At 39.2% G+C, this 19,625-nt stretch overlaps 1 protein-coding gene across 4 annotated transcripts in view; it reads left to right on the forward strand.

Moving 5' to 3' along the window:
• Arhgap26 (Rho GTPase activating protein 26) overlaps positions 1 to 19,625 on the forward strand; it is a 447,402-nt gene that overhangs the window by 143,716 nt on the left and 284,061 nt on the right. For all 4 annotated transcript variants that reach the window (XM_070036290.1, XM_070036291.1, XM_070036292.1 and 1 more), the window contains exons 10-11: positions 1,893 to 1,987; positions 17,147 to 17,225. In XM_070036290.1, coding sequence (XP_069892391.1) covers positions 1,893 to 1,987; positions 17,147 to 17,225 — 174 coding nt within the window. The remainder of the gene's footprint in view (positions 1 to 1,892; positions 1,988 to 17,146; positions 17,226 to 19,625) is intronic.

Genomic DNA, 19,625 nt, shown 5'->3' on the forward strand with positions numbered 1-19,625 from the left:
CCAAGTGGCTTCAAACTATAATCCTCAGATCTCAGCTTCCTGAGTAGTTAGTATTATAGGTATGAGCCACAGGCACCATCTGGCTTTTATTTTCATTTCTTGTGAATCCTTCTCATCCCAGGTCAAGAGAATTGTCCCCAATTTCCTGAACACCTCATATCCCTTTCATTTCAGCTTTTTAGCACAGATTCATCCTTTCTCTCTCCTTCCCTTCTTCCTTTCATGCTATTTGTCATGTTGTCATGGAAAATTACTGATTGGTTGCAGATTCTTCTTGTAATGGTGAAGGCAGAGAGAACTTTATTATCATGCCAGTTAAAAGAACCTGTATGGGCAATTTAGCAATTGTTTCTCATTTTCCTACCTTCTTAGAAGGTTGGGTACAACTTGGTTTGGGTTTAGTGATGAGAACATTTGTATGAGTGATGCCATGTTCACTTTCCGTCTGGTTTGTTGGTCCAAAGCAATTTTTATTTACTGCATTCATATATCTTACTAAGTGGAGAAAGAACAGTTTTCAATATGAGAAATTAATCTTTTCTTTTTATCAAAGGAATAGATGTAAGGCTTGAGAATATAAACTGTTACTTCACAGGTCTTCAGTTTTCATGTGCTATTCTGTTATCAGTGGGTGGCTAGAGGTATCTTCTGGAGTCTTATTTCCATTATTTCAGCATACCAGTCAAGCTTGTTGATTTCTCCCCTTTAGCTTAGAAAAATGATTGGCAAAGGCAGGAGAAACAGAAACCCTAACAAATTCTGAAGTGTCAGAAAGAGAAGACATCAGGACAGCTGCTTTGGTGTTTTTAGGCATTAAATTAGTGCTATAAGGTAAAAATCTTCACATTCCACATAGTGGAAAACTTCTCAGCCATGAAAAGAAACAGACTCTTAATGTGCACAATATGGGTAAGTCACAGAAAGGTTATTTTTAACAAAAGATGTCAAACAGAAAACAGCATATACTGTGTTGTTTTTATTTATATCAAATTGAAGATGTGAACTAATTTATACTGACAGAGACCAGATTCATTGACCACTTGAGGTTGAGTTGGGCAGAAATAGATTACCAAAGGATATAAGAGAAGTTTAAAGATGATAGAAATGTTTGTTAGGGCAGATGTGGTTACAGTTTTCATGGGTTCATACATATGTCAAAATTTATAAAATTTTACACTTTAAACACATGTGCTTTTCACATAGTATGTATCAATAAGGCTATTAAAATATATTTATAGAATACCTACTTTATCTGGGATCTGGTTAGCTTCAGGAGACACTAGAGTAAGCAAACATACACAGTCTCTGTTCTCAGGAACTCACAATCTAATGGGGGAGGAAGACTATTTTAATCATCAACCAAGTCAGTGGGCAGTTTCAGCTGTGAGTGGTGGTATGATTCCCGAAGCTCTGCAGGGGACTGTGTTATCAAATCCACAAATCAAACCTGACTAAAACAGTATCAAACTGGGTTCCAGTTTGCTCAGGCCTATAATCCTAGCTACTCAGGAGGTTGAGATCTAGGATCACAGTTCAAAGCCAGCCTGAAAAGGTGTCTGTGGGACTCTTCAAGTAACCACCAAGAAGTCAGAAGTGGATTTTGATTCAAGTGGTAGAGCAGCAACTTTGAGTGAAAAAATTAAGCTACAGTGCTTAGGGCCTGAGTTCAAGTCTTAGCACTTCTTCTAATCCCAAGTCACACTCACACGCCCAAACACTCACACATGCACACTCAACAGGCCAAGTCCCATGGACATGCTGTGCCATCATGATCCATCAGTCACTAAGGATATTTTCCTCTTAATTATAACAGGGTTTCCAAAGTATAGTTGTAAGAGGCTTTTGCCTCCACATTCTTGGCCTCAACTTGATAGTCTGCATTTTCCCACCAGGGAGAAGATGAATCAGTTACTCTCAAATCTTGCACACGGAGGAAAACTGAATCTATTGAGAAGAGGTTTTGCTTTGATGTAGAAACAGTAGACAGGTGAGTAGCTATTACATTTTATCAGGACCAAATATTATAGAATATGGATTTCTTTCCTTTTCCTTCTAGTCATAGCAAGTCAATTTCTCCCTCCCTTCTCCAACTCTACTTGTATTCAGTTTGCCTTAGGCTTCAGGCCATTGTGGATTTGCAAGGTATGTACACCCCCCCCCCCCCCGCCACACACACACACACACACACACACACACACACACACACACACACACACACACACACACACACACACACACACACACACACACACACACACACACACACACACACACACACACACACACACACACACACACACACACACACACACACACACACACCATCTTGCAAGGTATGTACACCCCCCCCGCCACACACACACACACACACACACACACACACACACACACCATCTTTCAGATTCATCACTGAGCACTGTGCTGCCTTTCATGCTCAAGAATGTGTTATGTCTCCAGGAGGTGGGCCTTTAAAGAGAATGGTCTCAATTTAGTGTGATTGAATCAGACATTTTTTTTTTTTTTTTGGATCCGGTCGTGGGGCCTGAACTCTGGGCCTGGGTGCTGTCCCTCAGCTCTTCAGCTCAAGGCTAGGGCTCTACCACTTGAGCTACAGCACCACTTCCAGCTTTTTTCTTTTTTGCTTATGTGGTGCTGAGGAATCAAACCCAGGACCTCATGCATGCAAGGCAAGCACTCTACCACTGAGCCACCTTCCCAGCCCCTGAATCAGACATTTTTATTATTTAAAATTCCAAAAAATTATTGCAAGCTGGGTGCCAGTGGCTCACGCCTGTAATCCTAGCTACTGAGGAGACTGAGACCTTAGGATTACAGTTCAAAGCCAGCCCGGGCAGGAAAGTCCGTGAAACTCTTATCTCCAGTAAACCACCAGAAAACCAGACGTGGTGCTGTAGCTCAAGTGGTAGAGCGCTAGCCTTGAGCTGAAAAGCTGAGGGACAGTGTTCACGCCCAGAGTTCAAGTCCCACAAGTGACAAAGACAAAAACAAAAATTATTGCAGTGGTTCAAAAAGAATTGGATTGGGAGAACTTTTGCTCAAATAATTGAACAAAAGGAGTTTTTAATTACAGTGTTTTATTTATTGCTCTCTGGGTCTACCTAGACATCAAGTCAGTTTTAGAAAATCAATCTTAGAAAGAGAGTTGTGTGTTGTATTTCTCAAGATTTATAGCGTTTCTCATTAAGTTGTACCATTTTATGGTGTTAAGCTAGTTTGACAAGATTCCAATTCTTTGAGACACTTTACTTGGCAATGGGTTAATTCTTTTAATGAAACTCATGTGCTAAGCTTATTTGAGCTGCCTATACAAGATGAGCAGTCTTAGCACCAAGATTCTTAAGTCTCAGCCTGATAACTCATTTAATGTCATTTACTTTATTTCATTACAAAAAGCCACATCATTTTGTGAAGCCAGTACTTATACCCTTCCATCCCTGGGATGACTGTTGCCATTTTCCCAGCCCTAAGTGGTCTTGAACTGAAATCTCCTGGGATGTGCCTCTGTGCTTCTCTACATCCTGGGTATGGCAAGTGTCTCCTCCGCACACTAGACTTGCTGGAGACTGCGTGTCCTTTTAACCTAAATCACAAACTGCCTTTTTTTTTTTTTGGTCATGGGGCTTGAATTCTGGGCCTGGGTGCTGTCCCTGAGCTCTTCAGCTCAAGGCAAGTGCTCTAGCACTTGAACCACCATGCCACTTCTGGTTTTCTGGTTGTTAATTGGAGATAAGAGTCACAGACTTTTCTGCCCAGGTTGGCTTTGAACCTAGATCCTCAAATCTCAGCCTCCTGAGTAGGTAGAATTACAGGTGTGAGCCACTGGCACCCAGCCCAAAATTTTAAAGCAATTTGGTGATTACATTTCAAGAATCCTTTTTTTTCTTTTTTTTTTGGTGCTGGTCCTGGTGTCTGAACTAAGGTCTGGGCTGTGCGCTTTTATGCTCAAGACTATTGCTCTACCACTTGAGCCATAGCTCTACTATTGGCTTTTGGGTGGTTAGAGATAAGAGTCTCATGGACTTTGCTGCCCTGGCTGGCTTTGAACCAAGATCCTCAGATCTCAGCCTCCTGATTGGCTTGGATTATAGGCATGAGCCATCAGTACCTGGCCTGGAGAATCTACTTTTAATTTTTCTACTTAAGTCCTTTTAGTTTGTATCTCAAAACTAGACCTTTTCTCTGTGCATCTATCATACTTCCATATTGACTTCTACACAATTTCTGAAACTGTATCCTTTGGCATCATCTTTTTTCAGAACTGGTTCAGGTAGAGGTGTTAAGAGCTGAACCACTGAAAACCCCTGAACTATTCTGAACAAATGTCCTTGGCTTTTTGTCAAAAGAGATTTTATTACTTCTAACATCAACAATATAAAGTTCATAAAAATATTTTTTATTTCTTTAATCTCAAACCCCAAAACATATAGATCAAGATATCATGTCCATCAAATGAACATGATGGTTCTTTGAATTTCCCTTTAGATTCCTTTGGAAATTCAATTTTAGAACTCCAACATTAAGAATATGGCATGGCTTTAAGTAAATGTCTGTGGCTTGTAATGTTCATGGCTTGATTAGGCAACTTGCTCTAAAGGAGACTTATTTTCTTGAAGATATACATTATGGAAATTCATTTGTTATAAGAAATTCATGTTGGGACTGGGAAGGTGGCTCAGTGGTTGAGTGCTTACCTTGCATCCATGAGGCCCTGGGTTCGATTCCTCAGTACCGTATAAACAGAAAAAGCTGGAAGTGGCGCTGTGGCTCAAGTGGTAGAGTGCTAGTGTTGAGCTTAAGAGCTGAGGGACATTGCCTAGGCCCAGAGTTCCAGCCCCACGACTGGCAAAAAAAAAAAAAAAGAAACTTGTTAAAGTCTTTTATGTGGAGTTAGGGTCTTTATAGAAGTAATCAAGTTAAAATGCAGTCATTATGACACGTCTTAATTCACCATGAGTGTATTCTCATCAGAATGGAATCGTAAAACCTGAGTCTGATGTGTCCATAGGGAGAATGCCCTTGAACATGAGGCAAAGATCAGAATGATGGTCTATAGGCCAGGAAATGTCAGATTGCCTCAGTCTCTCCAGTATTAGGAGAAAGGCAAGGATCAGCTTCTCCATAGGCCTCAGAAAGAACCAATCTTGCCAACCTAGACTTTGAAGGATAGTTTATATTGGCTATCTGACTTGATTGAACATTTTTCCCTCAAAGAGTATCTGCTCTTTTTCTTTTTGAGAGGATTTAATGAAAATTTCTCTTAAATTTAATGTAAAAGTTGCCCTTTGTGGTAGTGGTATGTGACTTTGTAATTCTTGCTCATGTCTCTGTTCAGTCAGTCTGAATACGTAAATCCACAATGCAGTATCTCAAGGACATTAATGAACACATGCAGGGAAAATACTTGTTTAAGCCAAAGCATCATGATGGTAAGGATTTGCCAGCATTTCTAGATTGTTTTATTTTTAAGGAATTTCTCACAGATGTAAGTGACACATCGATATTTTCTCCTGAATGCTTTCCAGGAGGGGCCACCACACTATATGGAAAGTAATAGAAACAAAAAGCTTCTTTTGATTCACAGAATCAGTGTAGTCTCTTGGGAGGTAATGTTTCTACTTGGAGAAAGGAAATCATTAGAATCCTTTTTTTTTGCAGGACTAGCTGACTCTGACAGGAGTTCATACATTTGAAATACTTTGCTGTGTTAAATCCTCTTCTCCAGCACTGATCCTCCAAAGGAGCCCAAAGAAGAGCTTTGGGCAAAGGCAGTAATAGTTGTTGTCTTCCTGGGCTTACCTCTGTGGAATGCATACATAGCCCATAGTCAGACATGTATTCAAGCAGCTTAGGTAAAACTACATAAGTAGGGCATTCTAGCGAGCTTGGCGAGCCAGCACATGATGGGGAAATGCAACAAGTAGTAAGGCTCCACCCTTCTACTCTCATAGCATCACTGAATATCCTGGATGCATTTCCTTCCTCTCTTCCTGTCTTGTATATTGAACAAGTCTAAAAGCTAGACATGGGAGATACTTCTTTGGTTAGTAGAGATACTGTACTTATGAAGCACTGTGAATCTCTTGGTCTTTCTTAAAACCCTCTGATTTTCTTTCATGTCAATCTGAATTTCTTTCTTTGCCAGCTTTCCTTGAATAGGTAATAGCTTTCCTCTGAGCCAGTGTCAATATAGTAGGACATCTGCTGTCAACTTTGTCCTCTTCTTCCCAACAGATAGCTTATATTTGCACGCCAATGACCTCTTTGTGTTGACTGTCTGAGTGTTTACTTAAGTGTATTTTGTATATACCCATTCAATTCCAACTATCTCATGTGATTTGCTTTCAGAGGCAGAATCATATCATTTTTTAACAACTTTTAATAACAGTACTATATACATGTGGGTGTTTTTTATGGTGTTATTTTATATTTTTTGTTTTTTTTCCCCTTGAAACTTCATTGGAGATTACAGGAACAAATTAGTTATTAAGTGAAAAGTTCAGCAAGTACCTTCATAAACTGCAGTTTGTGTTTAGGTAGGGAGAAAAATATCTCAAAAAATGGAGGATTGGCTAAAGTCAGAGAAGTGGAAGCTAAAGATTTGTAGAAGATCTGAAATATCTACTGGAATCTTTCAGTCAATACCCTAACTGCAAGTGTGTTTTTATGACAGCCTGTATGTTACAGGTGGAAGATCAAGATAGTTTCCAATTTGAATTTAGAATTGGTTCCCTCCTAGCTATATGACTCCTGGTGAGTAGGTCAGCCACATTTATAAGATGGGGCCAATTGTAATTGCCATACAGGATTGTTTTATTCTTTGTTTTTTATATATTTTTATTGTAAAAATACTGTACAGAGGAGTTATAGTTACATGAGTAAGGTAATGAGTACATTTCCTATCCAACATTGTTACCTCCTCCTTTGTTTTTCTTCTTCCAATCCCCCTATCCTCCCTCCCCTTCCCTCCCCCCCCCCCCCATGAAGTTGTAAAGTTCATTTTCAACATAGTGTCTTTTTCATCTTATTGTTACAATGGGTCAACCTATATCCTTATTTCAGCATTTTGTTATTTCCCTTCCCCTCCCCAAATTAGAAAAATGTATATACAAGATGCAGGGCACCAGAATCAAATACAGTAAAAACAGGGGTTAGCCATGGGGGAAGATCATACAAAAGAAACAAAATCACATGGTACATTATAAGTACATTAAAAACAACAGCAAGAAAGATAAAACCACTTGTGTCTCTATCCTGGGGTTCATTTTGCTTAGCACCATCTTATATGGTCATATGTACATGAGCTTTTATACTAGTTATTGCAAATAAGGGAAACTATGGGACCTGTATTTCTTTGGGCCTGCCTTACTTCACTTAATATAATTTTTTTCCAAGTTTTTCAATTTCCTAACAAATGGGCAGTGCCATTCTTTCTGATGGAGGCATAGAATTCCAATATAATATATATATATATATATATATATATATATATATATATATATAGCACATTTTTTTGATCCATTCATCTACTGAGGGGCATCTGGGTTGGTTCCATATCGTAGCTATGGTAAATAATGCTGTGATAAACATAGTTGTGTTGGTAGCTTTAGTATAACCTTGTTTGTGACTGTTCGGGTAAATGTCCAAAAGTGGGATTGCTGGGTCATAGGGGAGCTCTATGTGGAGTCTTTAAAGAACCTCCATACTGCTACAGGATTGTTTTGAAACTAGAAAAAGTAATAACACCTCTGGTCTGAAAGGTTAGTATTTAAAAACATTTTATTCAAAATTCTTGGGTTTTATTGTTTTTATAATAAACCTTAGGTTTGGTAGGTGTTTTTATGAGCCTGCTTTTGGCCTACAGCATCATGACTTTTCAATTATCCATGAGCTGAGAATGAGTACAGGTGTATTACATACATACATATATAAAAGGTTTATGCATCCCCAAATTTATTGTCTCAAAAGGAAACCATATTCATTTTAAAATAATATTAGGACTGATAGTGGGGCTTAAACTAGTAGAATGCTTACCTAGCCAGCTTGAGATTCTGAGTTCAAGCCCCAGTTCAGCAAATAAATAGCTAGCTAGATAGGTAGCTGGCCAGGTATGTGATATCTGTATACTGGCTTATGTATCTTTGTGAAATTTTGTGATTGTGTGATTATGTTTCCCAGAAAGAACCATCTTACATAACAGAATTTGTTTTCATATTTAGCCTGTAGGTGGCAGTTTTGTGTGTGTGTGTGTGTGTGTGTGTGTGTGTGTGTGTGTGTGTGTGTGTGTGTGTGTGTGTGTGTGTGTGTGTGTGTGTGTGTGTGTGTGTGTGTGTGTGTGTGTGTGTTTGGTAACTATTATAGGGGTTCAGTTGAAAAGCAGCCAGCTGTCTTTTCTGTATTAATGATTCTAGGCAGTGGTCAGTGTTGTGTGTGTGTGTGCGTGCGTGCGTGCGTGCACATGCACATGCAGTGGATGTGATCACTATGATCTTTAAGGGAAAAATACTCTAAATTGCTCATTCTTTGTCTAGGAATTCCCTCCTCCCACCCTTCCACAAATCATTCATACTCACTTTCCTGCAAAAGCAAGTATGCTCTGCCTTTTAATGTCTTCCTGAACTAACATACCAAACTCTTTGCTTCAGCTATGACTTTCTGAAGACAACAGGGGCATGATGATTCTACCCAGTGTGTCCTGAGAACTGGGCGGCCCCAATTTTCCCTCAGCGTACATGTGCCTTTATCTTGTGCAACAGATTAATCCATTTTTCCTGGTTTCAGACTTCCCCTCCCTCCCCTTCTCACCCTTGTTTGAAATAATATTTGACTTTTACCTTCCTGCTGCTTGGATTGGAGTTCTGGTCTCAATGCCATTGACCTTTCAGGCAGGAAATGCCTTTTTCCTTCCTCTGAGGGTGTTATATCGCTCTGACTTCCATGACTTTAGTGAGGAGATACCAGATTTTCTGACTTGCTTCTTGGTTGTTCTGTAAAATAAGCCAGAGGAGAAGTTTTTGGAATCTTTAGAATTCATGTAGTTAGAATGTTCTCTTTTTTGTTTGTTGTTTCTGATATGTTTACTGTTTAAAAACAGGAAACCATTCAACCAGTATATTCTAGTGATACACATGAGATAGACTAGCAGAAATGGAAAAAAAATGAAACAGAAGAAGATATTTTTCAGTTTATTATCAGTAGTATTGACAAGTATTTACATTTTCCTTGACTTCCATTCATTCTATGGATTATTAATGCTTTCACTTGTGTTAAAATGTGTTTTCTCCTACATCCCTGGTTAGGATGGGTACTATATACGAGGCTGTATCTAATAAATGTTTGTTGCATGTAAAGATCTTACAGTTTAATATAGCAAAGATTTCTTGATGTTTTATGAATTTGGATTCTTAAAATATAATTGCAACAAATGATTGAATTCAGTTGGTGATGTTTACTGTTTACACTATTGTTGTGAAGGTCCTAATTGTTTTTAGAACTTTCTTCCCATGAGGTCAGTGTTGTGGTTTCAATAGGTTATGACTCCTTTGATCATTATGATCAGGTTCTTTCTAAGTAATTGATTAGAAATTATTTCTAAAAACTATGTGTGTATGTATGTATGTATGTATACATGCTGTCCTTCCTTCCCTCCCTTCTTTCCTTTCTCAAGGAGCTGGTGTTCTTGCATCCCAGGGCATATACACTGCCTGCACATGGGGGCAGTACAGCATTGTGGTTAAAGTATGGGCTTTGCTTTAGACATGAGCCCTAGATTGCAGCCCAGGCTTTGCAGTTAATAGTAATGAAGGTATTTCGTCTTATTTTTTTTTCATTTTTAAAAAGAGCTATAATGATAGTACTTACTTCAGATAGTTACTGTGAGGAAATAAACAATAATTCAAAAAAGTCCTTAGCATAGTTCTTGGCACATTAAAAAAAAACAGGAAAAAAAACAATAAATCTTAGCAATGGTTTAGATCTTCTGTTTCTGTTTTTTTTTTTTCTTTTTTCTTTTTTCCTCTCCCTGTCTCTCACCTGTACTCTACCCAGATTGTCATGACTCATGGTAATGGATGGTAGCTGCATGTGTGCCTGGTACTTAGACGGTTTTGTTTCTGTGGCTCTATCCAAGAGCAAAAGTACAAAAGAAGAAACAAAAAAAGCTGCAGACTTTGAGGAAATGAGACTAAGCCCTCTTTTCCTTGGGGCAGAATTTCTTGCCTAGTTCCCCTCATTTTGCTTACTTACCTGCTCTCCATAGACATTTGACTGTGCAATGTCATAAAAATACATGAAAAAGATGATGTTCTCCAAGGTTATCTGTATACATACAGATCTGAACCTTGAACCTATTATATTGTCTAGGAAATGTTAGGGATCAGTTTCCCAGTATGCTTTAGAAACAAAGGACCATTTCTCCTTCAAGCCCTCTTTTCCCTGTCTTCCTACAGAAGCACCTTGGAGCTGGTTTCACACTTTGCCTGTGTGAGAACATGTTTCTGTGGGTACCACCGCTCCTTTACTCTGACCTTGACTCTTAAATGTACAGTAGTATAGAGGAAGTTAGGAATGAACTCTTGCTGATTGGAGGTTTTTAGTCTTATGAGTGAATAGACCCTAGATCTTTGAGAACTGATTTAAAAAGAATACGATTGTGAGGTTCAGAGTGTGTTTATTTCAGTGGGGTGGAGTTAGATCTTACATTTCCTTGTCCAATAGGAAGTGGGTACATTGCCAAACTACTGAGATCACCATTGTTGACTATGGTTCAGGAATAAGATTAGAACAGGAAAGCTGTCGAGGAACCCTGGAATCAGCGCTGGTTGTGCTTTTTCTTGCTTTTGCTTGAGGAGAAGCCATGAGCTGGTATTAGTAGACTTAATAATAGATGTAGTGCTAAATGGTAGATTGTTTCCCTGGGTTCTCTTATGGGGGCCAGTGTTGGAAAAGATAGGGTGGTGGCTAGCAATAGATGGAGAACTACCTTCTGTATCCCCTCTGTGGCATGAGTGTTACAGCCTAGAAAAGTTGCAGATCCTTGTTCGTAGTCCTCAAGCTGATTCAGCTTTTGTACTAACCAAAGATACATTCAGAAAGATATTCAGAAAACATGCTGTCTTTCAAGGAAATTTTTAGGAGTGAGCTCTGCAAAGAAATGTTTTTGTTTTGTTCCTCTACCTGGTGGCTAGAAGGGAGCTTCTTGGCAGGCTTTCTGAAATTTGCTGAAGGCCCCTTTTCTGACCTTATTAGTTACCAGATATTAATTTCTAAAGGGAGTAGCAGGCTACTTTGAAGTTTTCCTCAAGAGGAAAAAGGAAACAACCATGATGTCAGAGCTGATGTGTTTCTTCCGTGGGGTGTTTGTGGTAGAGGTGTGACTTTTCAGTGTTATGTGTGAGCATATTGGTGGCAGGGGTGGACATGCCAGCAGTACCTGTGAGTTTCTTTCCTTTCTTAAACTATATACCTTCCCTTCCAGCTATAATACTGATTCTGTCCCTTATTTGTTATCCTCATCCATTTGTTTCTTGAATAACAGCTAAGTTTTGTAATGTTTACTTTGTGCCTGACACTTCCAAATGTATGATACCCTTCTCACTCAACTTTCCCAACACACTGCAAAGTGTAACCCTGCTAATGCTGATGTGCAAATAATTGTTTTACTTTATTCTTTTCTCTTGAAAGTGCAGATTATAAGAGAAGTAGAGAGGAGTGCAGATGTTTGTCAAATCACACTGCTAGGAAGCAGTAGGGTCAGGATAACTAGTGAAATAAAACATGCAAGAAGCCTGGTGCCAGTGGCTCATGCCTGTAGTCCCAGCTGCTCAGGAGGCTGAGGTGTGAGGATTGCAACTTGAAACCAGCCCGTGTAGGAAGGTCTGGGAGACTCTTATCTCCAATCAGTGACCAAAAAAAAGCAGGAAGTGGACTTGTGGAGTAGCCTCGAGTGGAAAAATACCTCAGGAACAGAATCCAGGCCATAAGTTCAAACCCCACTACCAGCACACACATACATGAACACACACACACGAACACACACACACACACACACACACAAATTACATGAGAAGTCTTACCTCTTGGGTGTTTAAAACAAATGATTTAAAAAAATAGTACTGAAGATTGAACCCAAAGCCTTGAACATGTGAGGCAAGTAAGCACTCTACCACTAAGCTACATCCACAACCCTATAACAGGTTAATTCAGATTTATTTACAGCAAAATTCATAAATCTTGGGCCTGTGTTTTGATAACTTTTTATACATATACACATGTACACACCTGATCAGAAAAACATTTGTATTTCTCCAGAAGTTTCTGTTTGTGCTTTCCTTAAACAGAATCATTCTTCTGACTTATTGCATCATGGAAAAGTTTTGCACATGTATGAACATTGTGTAGGATTTGTAGTCTTTTGTACCTAACTTATTTTACTCCTCAAGTCTGAGATTTATCCCTTGATCTTCTGTATAGCAACAATAGGTTACTTTCAATTGTGTGATGTCACATAGTTTAGGCAGAGAACAATTTTTCTTTCTCCTCTCCCTCCCCTCTCTATCTCCTTAACCTCCTGTCCTGCCAGTACTGGGGCTTGAATTCAGAGCCTGTATGTTGTCTTTTAGCTTTTTTACTCAAGCAAACCACTCTACTACTTGTGCCACAGCTCCACTTCTGGCTTTTGGTGGCTAATTGGAGATAAGAGTCATGGACTTTTCTGCCCTTCTTGAGCGGTCTTTGAACCTCAGTCCTCAGATCTCAGCCTCTTAAGTAGCTAGAATTAAAGGTGTAAACATTGACACCTGGTTTTTTGGTTTCTTTTGGAAGATATTTTTGTTGATGTAGTTCACTGTAAGCATTCTTTCATGTGTCTTGTAGTGGGCATATGTCCTCATTTCTCTTGGTGACAAATGTAGGAGTAGAATGACAAAGTCATAGGCTGTGTGTTTAATTCTAGTAAATAGTGTTAAATTCATTCTTCTTGATATTGTCAGTTTCTTTTCCAACCAGAAATGTAGGAGAGTCCTAGCTACTCAGTGTTGTGGTCTTTTTAATACCATTCAGAAGGGTAATGTGGGTTCAATTACATTTCCCTGGTGAGTAATTGTTTTGTGTCTTATTTCTTATGCCTGTTGGCCATTTGGATGTTCTCTTTTAAGAAGTAACTTTTAAGTTTTGTGGGTTTTTTTTTGTTGTTATTATTCTAGTCCTGGGGCTTGAACACAGGGCTTGAGTGCTGTCCCTGAGTTTTTGCGCTCAATGCTAGTGTTCTACTCCTGGAGCCACAGCTCCATTTTTGGCTTTTTTGATGATTAATGGGAGATAAGGGTCTCACAGACTAAACTGGCTCAGGCTGGCTTTGGACCATGATTGTCAGATCTTGGTCACCTGAGTAGCTTGGGTTACAGGTATGCCTGGCTTCCTTTTAAGTCTTTTATTGAATCTCATTGTTTATTCTCCCCATTTATCTGTAAACATTCTTCACCTATGTTGGATGAGTTTTGATGATGATACATACTACAAATATATTCTTACTCTGATTTACATTTTCTCTCCTTTGTTTTTGGTGAATACAAAATTTTCATTTTGGTGAATTCCAATCTGCAAATACTTTTTCTTTATGATACCTTCTGTATTATTTTTTCTTTAAAAACTCACTGTTTTTCTCTCGTAAATATTTTGATGCAAAAAATACATTTGGGAGACCTTTATAGAAATCAGCCTTAGTTCCTTTGGGCAATATTGGATTCTTGGTTTGGGATTGGCTACTTGCTTATAGTGGTAGGTAGTCTGGCCCTAGTATTTATGACGCATTTTAAATTTACAAGCCCTTTTTCATTCTAGCTCATTTGATTCTTTACTAGGGTTTATCATGCAGGAGCTCATTAAGGTACTTGAAAAAGTGGCTTGTCGATTTTGAGACAAGAAAACTTGGGTGGTCATCAGGAGTGCTCTAGAGGTCTCTGGCACCTTTCCATTTGCCATGAAATTATGCATTAAGCAAGGTTTAGAAATGGACTGTTTGTGTTCACATCTAGTTTGTGTAACTTGCTAGCTCCATAATGATGAATGAGTTGCTTAATAAACCTGAGCCTAGTTTTCTTTTCTTTTTCTTTCTTTTTATTTTTGTAATGGGCATTGAACTTGGGGCTTTACTTTTGTTAGAAAGGTAACCTCTTTTCACCACTTGAGCTACACTGCCAATCTCTGGGCCTTGGAATTCTCATCAGCTAATTGGAACTAATGAGAATATACTTACTTTGTGGCATAAATATGAAGACTGAACAGACAAATTTGCACAGGGATAAGCATAGAAACTTGCATGTCATCTTGGGCTCTTGCTATTTTTCTTTCATTGCAGGATTAAAGGATCACAATTCTTTGCAGAACTTGTAAGAGCATTCATCATCTATTCCATTGCTCCTTCATTGTTTTGTTTCCCATTTTTATCCCACATCTGTCTCCCTCTTCTCCTTTTCTCTTTACCCTCTTCTCTCTTTACCCTGTTTTGCTCTGAAAACAACCACATGCATTTCAAACAAGTAACTTCACACCATGTAGAGAAGATCTGAAAGTGTGCTGTCTCACAGGGGCTGACATGGAAAGTATAGGGTCATTGAAGATTTTGTTGGTTTTGAGGGATAGTGGTTATGAGGGGTCCAGTGAAAGTAAATATGGAAAGTTATTGCTTGATTCCAAAATAAAGAAAGTTGACCCTGTTACTTTGGCTCTAGGAATTTCACAAGCAACTAAAGATATCTGTGTAATAGTGTTTCTGTTTGTATTGGAGAGAAACAAAAGAATATTTTCTAGATACCTAGAAAGGACAGTCCTATATCTCATTGTACATAGAGACAGCTAAAGAAAAGTACACTTGGGGAACCAAGATTAAAATGAAATGTGTTGGATTTACTTTCTTTACCACCTGCCATTCGTCCTCCACCACACTCTTTCCACAAGAGGGAACAAGACCATATGAATTATATTTTGATGTATGTTATTGAAATGAAAACAGATCATGTTGTCTTTTTCTTGTTACCATTGCCAAGTGGCCTTATCTTACTGCGTTGAATATGGTGGGCTCTGTGTGTACTTTCATACCATGTGCCATGAAGTTGTGACAAAGCCCCTGGGATCTTGATATTTAGGCATCTCTTGTGCTCCAACTGTTTTCTTGGAGGGAATGAACTGGAGATCTGTTGGCTCATTGATCCCAGTATAGAGAGGAGAGTGCTTATGCTTTCTACTTCAGTGAGACCAGGAAGGAAACGAGTGAGGATGAAACAGGAAGTCCAGAGCATGGGCCATAGATGCATCAAGATCTCCTAGCCTTGGTTAAAAGTCAAGTTCCCAGGAATGGCCAAGAAGTTTACCTTCAGTAGGGTGAGGTTGGGCTGGAAATCCCCATTTTAATAGGTTGCCCAATTTGGAAGTACAGGTACAAGACCTTGAATAGCACTCAAAGATCCTGGGATCTAAGAGTTTCTCAGTAGACCACAGTTTCATAGGCTTTTTATTTCAAAGCCATTAGTTTCAAAGTAACTTTACACTTAGTGTTTTTGAAAGTTGGAAGGGGGAACATCAATCCACTGAGCCTCTAAGCCACAGATCAGTTCTGGAGAGCTGTGGCTGTGAGTACCATCTATAGATACCAGGGATCCTAGCATACTGCTGCTGGTGGAAAATGGGTATTTGGTTCTGAGAATGCAAATTTTTGAGAAGATGGATAGCCCTGGCAAGGGCTCAAGGGAATGGAAGTTTCTCCATGTTTGGAGTCATCTGCATTGGGGTGCCTGTATCCAATGTGGCCATCAAGGACTGGACACCCTCTCAGAAACCAGTCACACCCACCCACCCACTCCCATCCATCTATATCTCTGTTTCTCTCTCCTGTCTGTTTCTTTCTTTTTTTTCTATTTCTTTGTCTTCCTCCCTCCCTCTCACTCTGTCTTTGTTTCTGTCTCTATCTCTCTCTCTCTCTCTGTCTCTGTCTCAAACACACATACTCATTCCTAGTATCAATGCTTTTCATATCCCTAGACCTCCATACTTACATGCTTACAGATATGTTAGTTAAAATGTATGAAGCATAAACAAGTCTATCCTATTCATTGGAACTATGGAAAACAACCAGGACTAGAGAGAGTAGGTGGATTGAAATGGGCAGGTTTGGGTGCTAGGGGGCCTAGACTTGTATATTTTTAGTACATTACTGTTGTTGGATTGTCACAGGGCCTATGGACTCAGATGGTAATCAGGCTTCAGTTCTTCTTTAGTCTGTCTCTTCCTTTATTTCACGATTTTTCAGTCATTAAAAATGAGGTTTAAATCAACTCTTTTTTCACTTTTTCAGGGATGTAGCCTTGATAGCCTGATAGACAGTTTGAATTGTTCCTACAGAAAAAATGCATAAATTTTTGTGGGGGAAGTAATTAATGGAGAATGTGCAATCTATCTGTGGACCCTAAATGTAGGACATCTGCTTTAAAGTCATTTTTATGCACAGTCTTAGAACTCAACAAACACTTTGGTACTGGAGTGCCTGTGCTCAGTTGGAAGGAGCAAGCACATTTCAATGAGAGCATAAAAAGCTAATGCCCATAAAGCACTCAGCCCTTAACACAGTAAGTGTTCATTAAAAATTACATACACTTAATAGACTCATAATTACAACACTGATTAACTCTATAAAGCTACCAAGCGCCGTTTAGAGACATTGGACTAGTTACTAGGAAATGAAGAGAACACTAACTTTGCGTGTTTCTCCCTCTATTTATCCTGAGTTCAGCAACTCTGCTCACCTCAGTAAATACTCATTCCTGTGAGTAAAGCACTGTGTTAAATAAGCATTATGTAGACTAGAAATATGTAAGATTTTAAGGAACAAACAAGATCTAAAAGAATCATTTCATTTACCATGTCCCTTACTTGTATCTCCTATGTTTCTTCCTGCCTCTGTGAGGGAGATGAGCTCACAGAAGTGGCTTAGAAAAGCCGAGTGTTGTGCCTCTGTTGGTGCTGTTGGACTTAGTGGCCTCACATTGTGTTGAGTGAGGATTTCTTTAAGATTCTTCTCTGCCAGTTGGCTGAATGTAGCACTGGGGTCATATCTGTGTCTTTCCTTTCTGTACAGGCCAGGGGTTATCACTATGCAGGCATTGTCGGAAGAGGACCGCAGGCTCTGGATGGAAGCCATGGATGGCCGGGAACCTGTAAGTAACAATTCAGGGAAGTAGAACAAGAATAAAGATCTTGAGTTATTTGTTGCTTCCCTACTGAGGGATTTTTTGCTGTTGTTCTTAAGCCTTGAGTTTTTGAAACCAAGTATCAGAGGCAATTTTTTTACTCCAGGTTGGTGTTTGTGGATTTTGCTGTTGCTTCTTTGAGTATTTAGTTCCTGAGTTTTGGTCTTTCAGTCCTAAGGCTGAAGTTCTGAATGATACTATACCGGAACTTTACCTTTGCAGGGGCTCCTGGGTCTTTCAAAGGAGTTTGGCAAGTTGAATGTTTATTGATTATTGATGTCTTCAGAAAGTAGGGTAGAAATCACAAACTCAAGCTCAATTTTAATGGGATAAATAATCATAACAGTATACACAGGTTGGGCCAACATCTTTCATCATTGCTTTAGGTTCAATAGCCTATTGCCATAGATCTCATTTTAAGCCGTTGGATATCAGGGTAGATAGAAGGAGCTAAACCTGGTGATGTGACCCATGTTCCCATTTCAGAGATGCTTGTCTCAGGAGGGTGATATAATTTTGTGATTGTTCTACAAGTTGTGACATGTAAAACCTCTGTGAAAGCCCTGGGGAAAGACCTAGAACAGTCCTCTTACCTTGGTGCTAAGTATCTCATCTGTAGTGTTCAGCAAATATCAAGGTATCAAAAATCCTAAGGGTATAGTCTAGCCAAAACTTGCCAATAAAGGATAGGAAGAAACCAAACTGTCGGAGGGCCACTAGTTAACATCTGCCAAAGCTCTCTCGAGAAGCAGGGAAAGGTGTGTGCAAGGAAAAGGCAGACTGTGGCCTTCATTGATGTTAGAGTCCTGTGATGAAGGCTAGGAGTCCAGTGCAGTTGATCTCAGTTAACTTGTGTCTTTTTCTCAGCCTACCATGGTGATCTGGCAAAGTAGATTGATAAGTTTTTCTGTTCAACTGTTTTATGCAAACATGGAACTCAATTCAGTCAACTCAGCATAAACAAGTAGTATTTGCATAACACTTAACGGTATAAAGCAAGATATAAGTAACTGATGATTTAGGCAAAGTTGGCTAACCTATAATAAAACAATATTTAATCTTAATTCTTCTGAGCTAAAATTATAAGGTAGTTCCAAATTTCCTTGGAATGTGTACATATTTTTGCCTTTAGGATTTTAATTGGGTTTTGGCAGTTTTGGGCTTTGATTATAGGAACTTGTTATTACTAGGTTGGTGCTCTACCTCTGAGCCACACCTTCAGCCCTGACTTTTGTTGGTTACTTTTTTAGGATAGGGCCTGGTTTCCTGCCTAGCTGTGCTCCTGAGCTATGATTTGCCCACCTTATGTTTCTCATCACTGTTGAACAAGCACATGCTACCATAATCAGCTTACCATAATCAGCTTTCTTATTGCTCAGGCTGCCCTCAAATTGAGATTTTTTTCCAGTCTCAGCCTTCCCAGTAGCTAGGATTACAAGCATGAACCACCTGGCTCTATATTTGGGATTTTTTTTTTTTTTGTGAGCACAATTGCTACTTAATGACAGCAGCTTATGAAAACAGCTTCTTGAAAGCTTTCATTGTAGTAAGAATCCTTTACCATCAGCTTTGACATGAAGTTGAGCAAATTACATCTATCTCTTGACCCATTTATTTTTCTTTAGTGTTGTAGAAATAATTGTTATGAATTCATTTTATGGATAAGCAAAATGAGGTTTAGAGAAATTACTTACCTTGAGAACACTAATGAAGAGTGTATTTGCCTCTCTGAACCCAGAAGTCCATGCTTATCATTCTACTATCCTCACCCCATAGTTGCTCTGATCATTGCAATTTCCCATCTGGAAACCGTCCAGGAGAAGCATTTTGAAGGACTCAGCAAGGAACCCCTCACTTCTACTGGCACTGCCATTAACCCTACTCACCTTCAGAGGACAATGGGGAATTTAAGCTGCACTTAAGAGAAAGGAGGCTGTGGGTGGTTGTCTACCAGTAGATGTTACTTGGGTTTCATCTTTAATAGGGATAAACTTTGAAATTATCTTGTAAGTCCCCTTCTCCCCTCTTTGTCTCTGTCTCTGTCTCTCTCTCTACTGAGGTTTGAACTCAAGGCTTAGTACTTGCCAGGGAGGTGCTTTATTACTTAAGCCATGCCTCCATCCCTCCCCTTTTTTCCTCTTCTGACTCTTGAATGATTTTTTAAAAGAATAATAACATTTATTAAACACCTCATGTGCGTCAAGTCGTGAATGACTCTTTAAATTCCTGGAAATCTCCAGGATGAAAATACCTCTTATGGTATGCTGTTCTTGGTATAAGTAAGAATAACAGCAACCATAGGAAAAACCCCACCCAAAAAGCTGAAATGAATCCTGTTCTAAGCCTTCTCTTTCACTACTTCCCACA

This window comes from Dipodomys merriami, unplaced genomic scaffold, assembly GCF_024711535.1.
Source record: "Dipodomys merriami isolate MVZ:Mamm:240054 unplaced genomic scaffold, mDipMer1.0.p SCAF_27, whole genome shotgun sequence".
In the NCBI taxonomy this organism is placed as follows: domain Eukaryota; kingdom Metazoa; phylum Chordata; class Mammalia; order Rodentia; family Heteromyidae; genus Dipodomys; species Dipodomys merriami.